Genomic DNA, 16749 nt, shown 5'->3' on the forward strand with positions numbered 1-16749 from the left:
ACTATGCTAATAGCACATCATTTCCTAATGTGCTAATGTGCAGCCAGTTTGATGCTATTTCTTTTTATGCTTCTATATACATAGAAACTTTAGATGGATGCGTGGCATCTTTGAATTCCACTTTTTTCCCAAGCACATCTATTGTCTGAAATCTTGAAAATTGCAGTAGTTCTGTAGAATAATAATGTAGACAGCTCTTCTGCCTTTGTTTTGGCCAAATAGGAATTTCTGCTTTGTTTACTGCAACAAATTCCAGTCTTGTAGAAGTGGTATCTTTTTCCAGAATAAATCCAAACGTATTCTAAAAAAAATAAATCATTCATTGTAGAGATCTTGATTCTTAACAAAATATCCTCTGCTTCTAGAAGATCAAGGAGAAATTTCTTTAACTATTTAATGAAAATATTTTGCTTTCCGTGTGGGGGATTTCTTGTTTCATATGTATACAAGTAAATACCCTCATTTTACCTTTATCTTATTATAATTGCCTTTTTAATAGTTTGTCATGTGTATTTTTAGTATATTGCTTCTTCCTTTGGCTAATTATTCCTGTAGATAAGACATGTTGATAATTCCTGTTAAAAGCAAAGTAGTTAGTTGCACTTCTGTATTTCACTTGTACACAGTTTTTCTCATTTTCCTACTTAACATTCACAACATTGCGGGCATTTCAGGGGTAACAAGGATGCTTTTACTTTTATCTATGCTGTTAGACTAGGCACTAGTAATAAAAAAACCCAAAGCACAGAGAAATTTTCTGGATATCATTTATCCTATGAACCTTCTTGTTTTGTTATGTGCAGAATTCCACGTTAGTCTTCAGGTATTCTTCTGTGAACTTTTTATGTTCTTGACACTTTGAGCAAGTAAATTGTTGACCAAAACTTAGTTGTATGCTTACTGAAACTATTTCTAATTCATGTTACGTTTGGTAAATTTTGAAAGTTAAGACTGCCTTGAAAACTAAATATAATTCACAAAAGTATATCACCTCTTCTGTAAAAAAAACCAAAACAAACAAAAAAGCTGAACCTCTTATTTTTCTTTTAATTCAGCTGGTGAACTCATTCACACAGCTGTAGTAGCTATGGCTGATTTCCCAGTTAAAGATGAGTGAAAGGTAATGAAAGCTGCATTTTCCTTGGTGTAAACTGGTATTTTCATACACAGCTACTAATGCATTCACCTCCTCCTTTCCAAAATTTCCTCCATTTTTTTCTTTTTATTAATTTATTTTATAAATAAATTCACCAGTTGCTTGTGCCTAACAGAAGAGTTCTACAATTTGCTGCCTCTGTATTGCCTGGAACAAGACAAGCCTCTTGCACTCTGCTTAGATGAATGCTTGAACACTTTATAAGTAATATATTGTCAGTGGTCTGAAAAATGTTATTTACAGGTAGTAATTGGGTTACTTTCCCTTGCATCTCTCTTAACATTTTCAGTTTGAAAAACTCAAAAGGAGTAATAACCACATGTATTTTGGTATGTTTTTACTGATAGAAAATACTAGACTCATTATTTGGGGAGCCCTGGGCCGCCTTGTTTTTTTGTGGTGTTACAAGCATGTCTCAGAAGATAACATACAGGTGAAGTGTGTCACTACAGATATAAGAGTGTTTTTAGATAAGTATCTCTAGAAAGATACCTTTTGTGTATTAAAAGTGTATTACTGAAGTTTTAGTCAGTATCTTTAGCTACTTTCTGACAAGCTGCCTGCTTCAGCATTACTAATTAGCAGGTTGGAAGGGAAAAGGAAAAAACACTCTCAATATATAAGTTGCTGGAAATTAAATAGCTATATTATTACTTTGTTATAAAATCAGTCTTGGTTCCTTGTGCTAAATACTTAGTTTTGATTCATATGAAAATCATTGTGTTTGAGGAGAGGAGTATACTACATTTGAAAGATTTCCATAATTAGAAACCAGAACATTTTCGCATCTTACATTTCACTTTTTTGTTAGTATTTGGGGAGGCAAACACTATTGCATTTGATCCTCAAAGGTTTGCCTAAATTTGTAAGTGCTAAAGGATTTTAAGTGAAAGCTTTTAGTCAGAGAGCTACTTAAATGAATACAAATACCTAATGAAGGAATACTGATCAGCTTTCAGTTGGTAAAATGCATAAGTATAAATCAACTAGCATGCTAAAAGATTCAGGTTGAAGCTAATTGCAGTACAAACCAGTTTGATAAAATTTTAATACTGAGTTTTGGTATTTTAATAGGCTCTTGTGTAATATTCAAACAGCTGAGCACAAGTAAGTAAATGCTAGTGGGAAAATATTCTATTATGTAATATTAAACCCATATTGTAACAAGCTTATTTGCTAAAAGCTACCATTTCTAGAAGTTGAATCTTTTTTGTATTATACAAAATGTTATCGTTTTATGTGTGTTACTGAAGAACAAATCAACTTTTAATGTTCTTGTTTCCTGTCACATTAAGGTGCATTTTTACCATACTGGTGTAGCAAGCTGTTCCTAATTTCATCTGAATGCTTATCACATGCTTCTGGCAACGTATGCTTAGGCAGGAGAGATTTTGACAAGAAAGCATGCAATTGCATGTTTAACAAGTCTTCAAACTTTGTTTTGAATTTCACCTTTAAAACAAAAAGCATTGAAGTAGGCCTATTGTTTGAATAATCCTCCTCCATTAAGTACATGAATCTTTACCCCTCCAGGCTATGTTCATTTGCATTTTATCTCTGCCACTCTTCCACACTTTTATTTCACTCTTGACCCTGTTTCTAGGAGATGTGCGAGTAAGAAGTCGGGCAGGATTTGAAACAGAGAGAAGAGGTTCTCATCCATACATTGATTTCCGTATTTTTCACTGTAAGTATTTAAAAGCAGATAATTAACAAATAAACAAAGGCTTCCAATAGTTTTAACTACTGAACCTCTAAAAATAAAATTAGCGGCTTACGTAGCAAGACCATTTTATATACTACTTAAGAAAATCTTTCATGGTACTTCATTACCAAAAACAGAAGAGTAAAAACTTCACTGCTAAATTTTTGTTTTTAAAAACATAGTTTGAGTATTGAATTTGGACCTGAATCCCTATGGTAATGAAGACTATCTTATGTACAGCTACTGATGTGTGCGCTGAGTTCTTGGCTGGCAGACACAAAGAGTTGAGAAAGAATACTTTACTGCTTTTATAAAGCAGCAAAAGAGCCTGGTGCAGGGTGATGTTTGAAGAGAATTACAGTATATGTCAATATTTTTGACCTCATAATAATCAATTAACATTACATCTACTCAAAATGTAGCTAGAACTTAAAATTTTTACACATAGACAAATCTTAAATAAAGAATAAAGTGTTATAAGAAAATGGCAAACTAATTTTTTTGATTACATGTTTTAGGAAACTTTTCTGAGAAATGTTACAGGAATATTTTTCGAACAATTTCACTTTTTTTTCTCTACATCTATATTGTTGTTACTAAATGTCAGTAGTTGTTGTAATATAAAAACTTCAATAACCATCAAACCAATATGCAGCAAGAGTGCAGGGGATTTAAGTCTTAATTAAATTATGCCAATAGTATTAGTGTATTAAGTGTCATAAAGTATCTATACCAACATTGTATCGGCACAATTCCAAGTATTCTGAATGCAATGGAGAGATTTAGAAAAGCTTATTTCATGGTAACAAGTGTGGTTGTTGTAATTACCTTATTAATAAAAATGAGTGGCAGAAACTGGTCTAATTCTGATCTTAACTGAAGTTATTGCTTTTAAAAGTAGATCGCTACTTAAATTTAAAACTATTAAACTCTTAGTTTCATTCAAAAGTTTGTATCATAGGTGAGAAAACAAAGTTTGAAGAGTATGCTATATTAATTCTTTTCAATAAAGATGGTAAGAATTCGATTTCAAGTACTGATAATTCTGTTGAGTGTAATAATCCTTTAGAAGCAGCATATGATTGATGAATTACATAACTGTGTCTTTTTGTTTGTATGTATGTGGCATTTCATGCTGATAACAGGAAGATATTAACAGAAGTATTAAAAAGAGCTACCTGTTAAAAGGCCATCAACACGGTGTTACGGCTATTGTCAAATTAACTGTATTTTCTGTGGTATTCATCATGCTGTTCCTTTCCATCCTGATTGTGCATCAGGCAGATCTGGACTAATCGGGAAAAGGAGTTTCACACCCTTTATTCTTGCCACTACTTGTTCAGGCGCAGGCACCAACTTTTAGCAACATCAACTGTGGTGTCTGATGACAGAAAAGAATGTTGCTAGGAGGCCAAAAAAAAATTCTTTGGCTCTAACTTCCCTCTTGAGTCAGCTGCTGTGGCAGTTTTCAGAGTTGCCATATTATAGTCAGATTTTTTTCCACTTCAGGATTGTGGCCTGCTGCAGCGTTGCTCTTTGACTCTTTCAAAGTCAGTAAGGAATTCAGCTGCATCTCTCACTAGATCATCCATTAATTTACAGATTTATTTTTTTAAAAATCAGTAAAATGTTTTTCTTTTGCTCTGCAATGCTAATTGAGTCTTGATCAGTGTTTCCTTAATTGTTTTAAGCAAAAGACTTTTTAGTATCTTCCTGTCAGACTGTGGGTAGAGAGAAGTTGTGGGCATCAGGTTTGACCTCATTTTTAGGATATTTTCCCTGCCCTCCCCTGGTACCTCTAGAAGGACTTTTCAAGTAGAGCTACATGGCTGAAAAATATTCACCCATACGAGTGGAAGACAGCATGTGAGAGGAGCCAGCCGGTTCTTCTTTGCTTGGTGCAAAAACGAGACTAAAAAGGGTATTTTCTGCAGCTGAAGCAGACTAAACATCTGAATGTTGGCTCTTTTTTCTGCACCACAGCTACACACTGAGCATCAGTAATGCATGAATATGTGTCCTTCATGGTGTTTGTAAAGTTTCACTGTAACTTTCTCCTGCTATCCACTAACTTTACTCTGTGGTTCTAAATGTTTTGCAGTGATCATTGCTTAACTGTTTTGCAGATGACTTAGTGGTGTGGTGGGTTGACCCTGGCTGGATGTCAGGTGCCCACCAAAACTCTATTGCTCCCCTCAGCTGGACAGGGGAGAGAGAATGCAATGAAAGGCTTGTGGGTTGAGATAAGCATAGGCAGATCACTCTGCAATTACAGTCACGGGCAAAACGTACTGGTCTTGGGGAAAAAATAATTTATTAAATCAGAGTAGGGTAATAAAAAAATAGAAAAAAAATCCTAAAACACCTTCCCCCCACCCCTCTCTTTTTCCCAGGCACAACTTCACTCTTGATTTTCACTACTTCCTCCCCCCAAGCAGGGATGGGGGATGGAAAATGGGGGTTGTGGTCAGTTTATCGAACATTGTCTCTGCGGCTCTTTCTTCCCCAGGGGGAGGACTCCTCACACTCTCCCCCGGCTCCAGCATGGCATCCCTCCCCCAGGAGACAGTCCTCCCTGAACTTCTTCCATGTGAATCCTTCCTGTGGGCTGCAGCTCTTCACACGCTGCCCCAGTTGTGTCCCCCCCATGGGCACAGCCGGCTCCAGCGTGGGCCCAGCAAACCTGCTCCCGCCTGGGCTCCTCTGCACGGGGCCACAGGCCCTGCCAGGAGCTGCTCCAGCGCCGGCTGCCCGTGGGGCACAGCCTCCTCGGGGCATCGCCCTGCCCCGGCCTGGGGTCCCCGTGGGCTGCAGGTGGGGATCTGCTCCACCACGGCCCTCCACGGGCTGAGGGGCACAGCCTGCCTCGCCAGGGGCTTCACCACGGGCTTCACCATGGGCTGCCGGGGAAGCTCCAGGCCCCAGAGCAGAGGATCTCCTCTGCTTCTTTCTTCACTGACCTTGGTGTCTGCGGTGTTGTTGCTCTCACACATTCTTGCTCCTCTCTCCAGCTGCAATTGCTGTTTCCTTCGCCCCCCCTCCCCCCCGCTGCCTTAAATAAGTTGTCCCAGAGGTGCTACCACCATTGCTGATGGGCTTGGGCTTGGCCAGCAGTGGGTCCATCTTGGAGCCGGCTGGCATTGGCTCTGTCAGACGTAGTGGAAGCTTCTAGCAGCCTCTCACAGAAGCCACCCTCTGTAGCCCCTCAGCTATCAAAACCTGGCCATGCAAACCCAGTACAATGGGCTATCATTCATAGTGTTGAAGTATTCATGCCATTTTGTATTTTGCTTTGCTAACTTCTGTTGTTTAGCATTATTTTCTTTTTTTTTTTTCAACAATGTTTTGTGAAGAAGTTGAATATCTTTCAGGAAGTCCAGCTAATAATTTGCTGACTGCTGCTCTTTTACAATATTTTATTAATAGGCTCTCTACCCAGTATTTTATGGGTAGGTTTGAAGAGTACTGAATTTTAAATGCATTACTGTATCTTCAGGAGGCTACAGTTTTTTTGTTGTTGGGTTTTGTTTTTTTAATAATCACTTCTGTTTTATAATGCTATTATTACTTACAACTTCAACTAGTGTTACCAAAGTCAAGTTTATTAGTATTTGGTTCTTAAGACCACTTCTGTTTCTTGTTAAGGTTTTTAAGCTCAGTGTTTGCATCTTCATTCCAGAGTTCTGTAATTGGCACGTGAATATTCAAGTTTCTAAATTGTCTAGAAGTATTCTCAGTGGTAACTTCTTCCTAGGAAAATTGATCTTAAAATGATGGTTGGAAAAATTTACTGTTGTTGCTAGAGAACGTGGTATAAGAGTCATATCTGAGGATTACTAAATGCAAGATTTGACTGACGATCAAACTAAGTTTGGGGTATTTTCCTTCTGTTATTCCAGAAGTCACATTTTTATAGCTGATTGCAGGAACTAGCCAGGAGAAGTAGCTCAATAAATTTTTGTTTTGACAAGACTGCTTCCTGATGCATGGGGAAAGTCGAGATTGTGTTCTTCATGTTGGTTGGTAATTGGTTAATATTGGGACCAATGTACAAATCCATTAGTAGTTTTCCTGTTACTATGGTCTGTTGGTTATGTCCGTGTGGGACTATGGGCATAAACTCAAATTAGCAGCTCAAAGCTACCATTTCTGGAGAGGAGAGAGCAGCTGCAAAGCTTTCTTCCTCAGAAGTAACTTCTTATCTTAAATATAATGGTTTGGTTTTGTTCAGTGGATGTACGTAATTCATAGTTGCATGGTAAAAAAAAAAATTATTTCACTGAATTGAATAAAGAGCATGGGATCTACTTTTTGCTCCTTGGGTAACAAGGAAGGAGTTCGGCAGTTTACTGTCTGACAATCCAGCATGTACTGTTTGGTTTTCAGGGAAGTTATTGAAAAAGTGATCGCAGTGGTTGTAACTACTCTTGTTGCTGGTTTACAAATAGACTACAGTTAGTGTCATTACTTTTTAATTTTTTTTACATTACTGAAGACATGGATAGTAATTCAGTCTGCAGTGTTGGCAGAACACGTTGATAAAAACTAATGCAAAACAAAATCCTTGGTAGAAGAATTGGTAAATGACAATATAAAAATACTCCCTTTCTCCAAAATAGCAAAGCAATAATAAAATTTTTAGTTTTGTTTTCTTGCTATTGAGAAGTAGTTAATGTCTATTGTTTTTTATATGCATGTGTCTGTATGTGTGTATATATAAACACACGTATACACTTAAACTTTTATTATGTTTGTGAGGGTTTTCTGGCATGCTCAAACAAAATAATATATAATGTAACCCAATCACTGTTTCACCTGGTTAAAAAAAAGAAGAAAATATAAGAAGTTGGTGAATGTGCTCGGTGATGTGTATAGTATATTATAGTGAGGAAGTGAAGCCGAAGTGAATTAAGTGAAGCTGAAATGAATAATTAAGGTAACTGCAAAAATACTGGGAAGTGTCTTATGCAGATACAGCTTAAATTAATGCTTTCAAACTTCCTTTTTAGGAAACAGTTATTGCATGTAGTCTGGAAGAACCTGATAAAAACCAAATACTTCAGTTTTGTGGAGGGGAAACATTCTTTCTTCTTGCTTTTCCTGTTGTATCTGCACCAGAATAGATAAGATCTTGTTAAAAGGTTTTTGGGAGTCTCTTGTGTTAGTCTGAGCATGCTTCTGTGGAGAGATGGTGATCTTGCCAACATGCGTGGCTCTATTTTGTGTTTCATAGATAACTGAAATATGTCATGTCTGAGTTAAGATATCTTAGAAGAAAGGGCTTTTTGAGTTATTTTGTATGTTTCTGTAAACATTTAGTAATGACTCAATTTTGAATCAAAATGATGCTTGCATACACTAAAGTGCTTCACATAGGAGAGAAGATGATGTGATGGGAACTTCAAAACTTCATTGAGACTTAGATGGTTCTTTTCCTTAGTTGTATATGGAGGCTTTTTAGTAGGGAAAGGAAATAAAAGAAGAGTTCAAGTGACTTTTATAGGTGATGGATAAACCTAATTCTCTTCTTTTAAGAGTGCAAACAGGTAAGTAAGTTCCAGAGTTTCTTTGGTAAACATTCAGACTGTTTATGTGGAAATTGCAGTTCACAGAACATGTAAATGCTAATTTTGAGATGTGGCAAAGATATCAGCATCTACTATTAACAATGTTGTTTTGAACTTTCCATTTTTTTGCTCACAAATCATTGGAAAAAGTTTACTTTGGACAGTGAATTTAGACTTCCCTTGGGTAAGAGGCCAGAAGTCAAAGAAGAGAGAAGAGTTCAAATCCACATTGATTGCCTTAAACAGTTTTGGAAATCTTTGTGTAAAAGCACCTGATCACACTTTTAACAATGCTATCTAGAGGTTGCAATAAAATGAGCATAGTCCAGATGAAGCTGAATGCCCTTTTTTGTTTCAAGAAAATGAGGAATTACCTAGCTGAATCTGGTTAAGAGTAATTGTCTTGTTCAACAGTCTATTGTGAAGAAGGGTGAGTTTCACAATGAAGTCATGCAAGAAGATTTCTGTGTGGTCATAGGTTGAATGAAGTATTTGTTTCCCTGTGAAAATACCAGCACTGAAGAGTGAAAAGCTTGTACTCCAGAGATTTCTCTAAAAGCTGCCTCTCTGTGAAGGATGCATTCTGAAATTGTGACCTAGTTATTCACAATCCAGGTTATTCAAGTAAATAGTTTCCCTCAATGCGAGAGAAATTTTGACTTTGAGTGTGGAGTATGCAGTCACACAAGGGGAAGTCACAGAAAATGTCCTTTAGGACGTACAGCTTTGGCCAAAAGAAAACAGTGATTATAAACTTGAAGTGAAAAGTGAGCTTGAAGTGACTTTGGTTAAGGAAGATTTCAGGGTAAGAGCTTCCAACTGAGAATATAGGACAGATTTTCTTTTTTTTTTTTCTTTCTTATCCGCCCCCCCCCCCCCTTTTGCTGTCTTAGATTGTTGTTTTACCTACAATTTCTTCTTTTCAAATCTCTGTAAAACAGCGTGTGTGCTCTGGAGCCTTGCACTGGTACAACTCACTCTATTGCTGAGGTAAGTTTGACCTTAGACACAGCCACATTGTAGGATAAAGTATGTGAGAATTCTTTTGTTTTCATCTCTGGTCCCAGTTTGACTTTTGTCCTAATAGTCATAAGTGATGTTAAGTCATAAGAGACTCTTAAGTGATATTCTTTTTCTGTCAACCATAATGTGTTACTTCTGAATTCTTTCATTTCTGGGGGTGAAAAATAGCCAAAATAGATTACTTAATGGTTCTTTTTTAGAACTGAAGATTTCTAGAACACCAGAATGGTGTTTTCTTGGAAGACTTCAAGAAAAGGATTTGGTGATGTTTTGGAATATATTATCTTTCTTTTGGGAAGAGAGCTGAACCATCATGTATTGTATAGTCGTTCTTCAGGAGCATCAGCAAATTAATTAACACAGTGTAACCCATTTTTCTAAAGGATATATGCATATTCTGATTATATAAGTGCACAAGCACAGGATGGCTGGGGTTATGATTCAGGGAACCGGTAGGGAAGGAATATACCTTGTATATACTGCTTCGTAGTCCTAAAATAACTGCAGAATGTTATGCAGTCCAGCACAGGAATGACATTGTTCAATTTACTTAATTTTATATCCTTCCTGAGATGTTTACAGAAGAAGAGCCAAAATTCAAGGGTTTTCCTTTAGGCACCTTTTCACAGTGTTTTCTGTGTACTTTTGCTGCTGTGTAATGGCTTAGTGCAACTGGAGAACTTGCATTTAATTCATGCTGAAGTAGCGTAATTCCTGCACTTTAAGTAATTTCTCTCAAGTTAGCTCTGCTTTGAGCAGAGAATTGGATCAAAGGACTTTTAGAACTCTCTTCTGTCCCTTTCAAACTGAATTATTCTACTGTTCTGTGGCCCTATGCTTCGCTAAGGCAGTATTTCAGTCTGTAAGATCCTTCAGGAGTTATCTTTGGTGCTAGTGATGCCTAGCAGCTGCCCTCCCTCCATCAGAGAGGATCTGCTGAATACTGGAGTTTTTCTTGAGAGCTGTGATACGGTTGGACTCAATGACCTTAAAGGTCTTTTCCAACCTAAATGATTCTATGGTTCTACCAGAGTTCCTTGAAACTTAACAATTTTTTCTGATTCCAGTCAGTCAGAAGACGCTTTCAAAGCCATGTTTAACTGATCCTTAATCCACATAATATTTTCTGGTGATCATTATTTGGAAAAAAAATTATGAATGTCTATGTAAATACATGTATATGATACATTAAAAACAGTCTGGCTTGATTTTTTTTTTCTTTCTTTTAAGCAAAAGGCAGGCTAGAGTGTCTTACAGTGATGCTACACAGGGCTTCAGAATGGTTCTAAAGAAGCCAGGAAGTATAATGAGGTGATTTAGACACCAGTAGTCTTCATATGTAATTTTAAAATCCTTGCTAAATTTATATCTTCCAAATGAAATCATAGCTTTATAGATAGCTTTATGTATATAAATGTCTTAAAAGTACTTTAGAATGCAAATCATGAGTGGGAAGTTTGGGAAGCTAAATAACAGGACTTAAACATTTTTTTTTTTTAAATCTACATGGATCTAATCAGTTTCTTAATGGTTTAATGGGAATAGATGTGACATTGGAATGCTTATGGGTCCCTCTAGTGGTGTGAAATCCTAGACAATACTTAACAATTACTCACAAATAGAAAATCATTTGTGTTCTGGCAGGCCTTAGAAATACAATTATAATTGGCTTGTGAAATTGAATTTTCTTTCAAACTTATTTACAGGTAGTGAAAAACTTCAGATATTGTCAGGTTTGGTGATAGTATCTGTTACGTAAAAATTATTAATGTGTAGTTGGGTTTAATATGGAAGAATTGTGAGAGATAAATTCCAAGAAATAAGAGGTTTCCATGATTTTTTTAGGAAAAAAACTCGTCTGGTGGCCCTACACACCTTACATTTCAGCTTTCATGTTCAAACATAAGAAAGATCCATCCTCTCAAATATTTTTTTAAAATTCCTTTTTGTTAGTGGCAGTGATACCTGAGATCCTTAGTTAAGCTCTTTCTATTAGTAATAGTAAAATTCAATTATTTTTATCATGATGATTTCCTGTTTACCTTCTGGGCCCGCAGCAGGGAAGAAATGGAGGTATAGCTCCTATGCTGGATAGCCTTGTTTCGACCAGGACTCCATCAGAGGGTGTGAGTCGTCGTCTTTTGCATTAAAATAAAGTTGAAGCATTTTGCTAGGATATAAAGTTTCTATTAATAAAAAAATAAACCAAACCATAATTAAGTTGTCATTCTTCCTTTTGTTGCCTGTCCTTACTGTATGGAAGATGCAAAAATTCTGTGAATAAATACATCAGTATATTATGATTTTGTAAGTGATTGTCACTGGTCTCTTCTGTACTTACTTTGTGGTTTTATTTCAGTATGAGAAAAATATTTAATATCACTGTGAAATATGATAAATTATTTTTTTTAGATTTTCATGAAGTACAACACAAGATTGGGAGTGGGAAGAGAGATTAAGTGTCTTGGAATACAGATGAAATCTGTTGCATGAAGGCAACTTGCTTTATTTTCTTGGTGTATGTGCATAACACTAGCAAAATAACTGATGTTACTAAACAGAATTATTCCTTTTTTCTTTTAGAGAAAGGCATTTTTTATTATACCAGCATCTCACATAAGATGCTTAGAAACAAGAATATGATCATTTTAATGAAAAAATAACTTGGAAGTAATAAATATCTTGGGTGATATTTGAAGTTAAAGTAGGGCATGAAGAGTTAAGAAGGGAAGAAGAATGTCATAGAGCTGCTGTTGATTAGGCACAAAGGTCTATAATTTGAGTCTTCTGGTTCCTTGCATCGAAGGTACTTCTGAATGCTGTAGATTCCTTCTTAACATGCCCAGCATACTGATTTTGCTTTCGTTCTGTTTCAGTTCTCAAGGCTGTAAATGACACATACATTTATTTTCTCATTCTAATTTGTCCTTAAACTGTCCTTATCACTTAAGAGCAAATGGTCACTGTTGGTTATTAGAACAGCATTTAGGACACTGAAAGCTCCAAATCAAATGAAGGACATCTGGGCTGGGAGGAGGAATGGTTTTGCAGCATGCTTTTTCTTGAGCAAATGTGATGTTCTTTTTGCTCTTCACCTTGTTCTTTCCATCATAAGTACGTTATTGAACCTTACTTTGGTAGGGTGTCTGAAATTAGTATCTCATTTTGTGACTCATGACAGAAGAGGGTAGGCTGACATTCTCATATTAATCATGCATTATAAAGGGAATGAGTTTTCCTCTTGTTCCACGAGGGAGAAACCAGGTTTCCATTGCACAACTATGTCTTTCAGTTTACCAGTCCTTCCCATGAACTTGTCTTTGCTTGTCTGCCAGAACCATAAAGCAGTTTATTTTTGTATCCTTCATAATAATTTATCTGTGGGGAAAAGTAAACTGCAAGCATGGGTGCTATCAGTGCTCCTGAAGCTGAAGAACCTATCTTTTTGGTGTCGTCCCCCGCTCCCCCCCTCCCCTGCTGCCGAAAGCTAGCAATTTTCTTTTTTTAGCCTCCCTTTTAAATTAATTACCTGTCAAACCTCCACATCTGACTCACCTATTCTGAATTGTCCTGTAGCAAATCTTTAGCTGTTAAAGAGAGAGAACAATTTACTTTTTGGGTTGCTGGAGTCCCCCTGAATTAGGTGTTCTGGAACTGTAGAGGGCTGGTAGGGCTCCAGATCTCTTTTCTCATTTGGAAGTGATTCTTACCATTGCAGATCCAAATGATAAGACATTTGGTCAAGCTGTTATTACCTAACCTGGGCTATACAGGTGCAATAAATGGTAGTTCAAGGGGAAGTGCAATGCCCTGCCCCTGGGGAGGAACCAGCACCGGCTGGGGGCTGACCAGCTGGAAAGCAGCTTGGCTGAAAAGGCCCTGGGGGTCCTGGCAGACGCGAAGTTCAACATTAGCCAGCAACATACCCTTGCAGCCAAGGTGGTGAATGGCATCCTGGGTCGCATTAGGAGAAGGGCTGCCAGCAGGTGAGGGAGGTGATCCTGCTCCTCTGCTCAGCACTGGTGAGGCCACACCTCGAGTGCTGTGTCCAGCTCCGGGCTCCCCAGTACACAAGAGAGATGGGCATACTGGAGAGAGTCCAATAAAGGGTCAGGAAGATAATTAAAGGGCTGATGAGGAAAGGCTGAGAGAGCTGGGACTGTTCAGCCAGCAGGTAAGAAGGCTCAGATCTTATCTATATGTGTAAATTCCTGAAGGGAGGGAACGAAGAGGATGGAGCCAGTCTCCAGTGCAGGACCAGAGGCGACCGGCACAAACTGAAACACAGGTTGTTCCCCGTGAACATCAGGGAACACTTTTTCACTGTGAGGGTGACTGAGCGGTGGCATCAGTTGCCCAGTGGAGTTGTGGAGTCTCCGTCCCTGGAGGTATTCAGAAATCACCTGGACATGGTCCTGGGCCGTGTGGTCTAGATGGCCCTGCCTGAGTAGAGGAGTTGGACCACATGACCTCCAGAGATCCTTCCCTGCCTCAGCTGTTGTGTGATTCTGTAATAGCAGCATTGCTACAAAGAAGGCTGAAATGAAGTGGGTTTTGTTGTTTGTTTGAATTACGTGAGCTGGATCAGTGATCTTTTCTTTTTTTTTCTTCTTTCTTTTTAAATGAGGGAGAAAAAGTAGGATTGATGTGTAAGAGTAGCAGTTTATGAACTATACAAATGGATGATAATTTATAGAGAATTTAAAAATATTTTTAAGATTAATGTCTCAATAGCATATTGCAAAGAGTAATGACTGTTCAGCTTCACAGAAAACTGAGTAATTCATTTGCCTCTGTACCCACATTATCATCAGAAAAAAATACTGAAGCAAAAATATATGCACCACCCCCCCGCAAATGACTTATGAACGCAAATATAGGTGGAACGCAGGCCTATGCTGCTGAATTATTGCATAGCTGTTCTGTAGTGCCTTTTGCTGACAGAAACTTGTTTTCCTTGTATTACCTATGTGATACTGTTCTGTCAAAGATTAATGGGTGGCATCTGTGACAGCAAAAAAGTAGGTTTTTGTTAACTATAGATCTGTAAAAGAGTACTTACGATCAAGAAAATTATCTGTACTTCCAGAAGAGTGCTGGTTTCTCCTACTTAATGTTTCGTTTCATTGAGATTTAGTGGAGTTCCTGGATTTTGTATGTGACCGTGGACATTTTATTATTTCCAACCTGATGACTTCTGTTCTGAAATTTGGGGTTTAAGGAACTAAATGAAGATTGGGGAGGGGGGAAAACTTAGCTGAAGCCCATGCCCTGGAGTAGCTTTGTGGCGTCCCGCTTCTCTGTTCCACAGGCTGGCAGTACTCGGACTGTAACCCCATGTTAATGTGGTTAGAAATATTGGTAGAGTAGTGCAGTATGACAGAATCTATTTATTTGCCTGCTGTACATGTGAATGTTGCTTTATAAGCAGCCTTTATCATATGTAGTACAACTGCTTGCGTAACTGGGGCACATGGGTACCAGTGTCTTCAGAGGAAGTGCCCTTGGCCTTCATTGTGATGGCTTGAAGAAGGATTTTTCATGTGAAGTTGTCTGTGTTAGACCTTTGATGGGAACTTCAGTGTCTTGATGGAGTATTTCAGGCATGTCCAAAAGAACGTTCAGGTTTTGTCAATTTAACGTCTGTTAGCGCAGACTGTTGATGTGAAATGCTGCTGCATTTGATTAGATACTGTATGTTCGTGCATTTGTCAATTCTGTTCAGAGGAGTTTCATTAATGTAGATTGGAAATTATATATTAACAAGTTACTTTAGAACAGAAAATACGTTGAAACTTCTGCAGGGAGAAGAGTTTATATGGACAAAGATTTATCTTACGTAGATAACTGCTTTCACTAGAAGTCACTGAGGTTTTTAACTGAGGTTGTTAAGGCCACACCTTCCCCTGTACAGTATTTTAGACTGACTTTAAGAACTTACTTCACCAGTTTCTAGTGTGCCTTGTTCTTGGGAGGACATAAGGTCTATACTACAGAGTTGGACTCATGTTGGTTTTGAGGATCTATGTTTTTGGAGAAGAGCATGTTTGCATTGACTTGCTTACTTATCTTTCTTTCTTTTTCTCTTTTTTTTTTAAACTGAAGTAATTTTGGGCATAATAAGGGAATATGAAGATTTTTGACTGTTCATTGGTTATATAAAACTGCTGAAAAGAACCTAAAGGCTAAGTTTGGCTTTATATATTTCAGAATTGAATTACCAGGCCCGTTGCAAAGAAACTGTAGCTATGTATAGTTTGATCTTTAGGTTTCTAAGACACTTTAATCATATCAAGTGGAATTGAATATAAGCTAGCATCAGTCATTTGAATAAACCAGGTAACCTAAGAAGAGTAAAGCAAAAGTATTTGGATTAATCTTTGAAAACAGATTAAATCTATTTTCTGTATTGTTTGCACTGTACTGGGAAAGGGAATTACATATGCTGTGAAAATAAACGTGGTGCTTGTTTGGCACAGGAGAGGCTCTGAGCATAATTATCTGCAAAAGCACCAAAATCACTTGTTTCAAAACTTTGCCAGTAAAGTTAGGAGAATTTCTGAGCTTTAAAGTATATGTAAAGGCTACTTGTGTACTCAAAACCTACTTGTAATTGCTGTATCAACACACAATTATTAATATTCTCTTGCTGGCGTACATATCTTATGTGATTTGCTAGGGACATGGATTTGATGTGTGCACATGAGAGCAGTTTTCCAAAAAGAAATTGTTTGCAGTACTGTGTGTGTGTTTACACAATTTCCATAATATTTTTGTCCTTTCAATAACAGAGTTCCTTAAAAAGATAAGTCTCAGCTGTGATTTAAATATTTGTTTTTCTTTACAGGGTACTTACAAGGAAAACTTTCTTTTCTAAGCCATGTCTCTTTACTTTCTCCAAAAAAACCCATATTTTTATTAAGAGTAACATTTGATACGCAAAAAAATTGCGTTGCCCTTGTTGTACCAGACTTTCTTGAACAGTTTTCTTTTCGGTAAAGGTTTTTTAGAGAGAGTGTTTATTTTCTTGTTTTTTGTAGCAAATTCTGAAATCGAGGTGTCTGTGTCTGCGAGAAATGTGAGAAGGTTGCTTAGTTTCCAGCGATACCTGAGATCTTCCCGGTTTTTCCGTGGTATCACTGTTCCAAATTCTTCAAACATTTTAGATGATGATTATAATGGACAAGCAAAGGTTGGTTGCTTGATTTTTGTTTAAGTATGTTTTTAAAAAACGTTTGCTAATATATAACTATCTCATGTTAAAAGTGCAAACAAATACAAATTTTAAGCACATATTC

The 16749-nt window shown here is 37.3% G+C and overlaps 1 protein-coding gene across 3 annotated transcripts in view; it reads left to right on the forward strand.

Annotated features, from left to right (window-relative positions):
* Window positions 1-16749, forward strand: part of PDE7A (phosphodiesterase 7A) — a 77612-nt gene that overhangs the window by 44844 nt on the left and 16019 nt on the right. For 2 of the 3 annotated variants that reach the window (XM_037378641.1, XM_037378643.1), the window contains exons 3-4: window positions 2760-2843; window positions 16492-16643. In XM_037378641.1, coding sequence (XP_037234538.1) covers window positions 2760-2843; window positions 16492-16643 — 236 coding nt within the window. The remainder of the gene's footprint in view (window positions 1-2759; window positions 2844-16491; window positions 16644-16749) is intronic. The other variant, XM_037378642.1, reaches the window with a different exon arrangement.

Source organism: Falco rusticolus, chromosome 3 (genome assembly GCF_015220075.1).
Source record: "Falco rusticolus isolate bFalRus1 chromosome 3, bFalRus1.pri, whole genome shotgun sequence".
NCBI classification, from domain to species: Eukaryota; Metazoa; Chordata; class Aves; order Falconiformes; family Falconidae; genus Falco; species Falco rusticolus.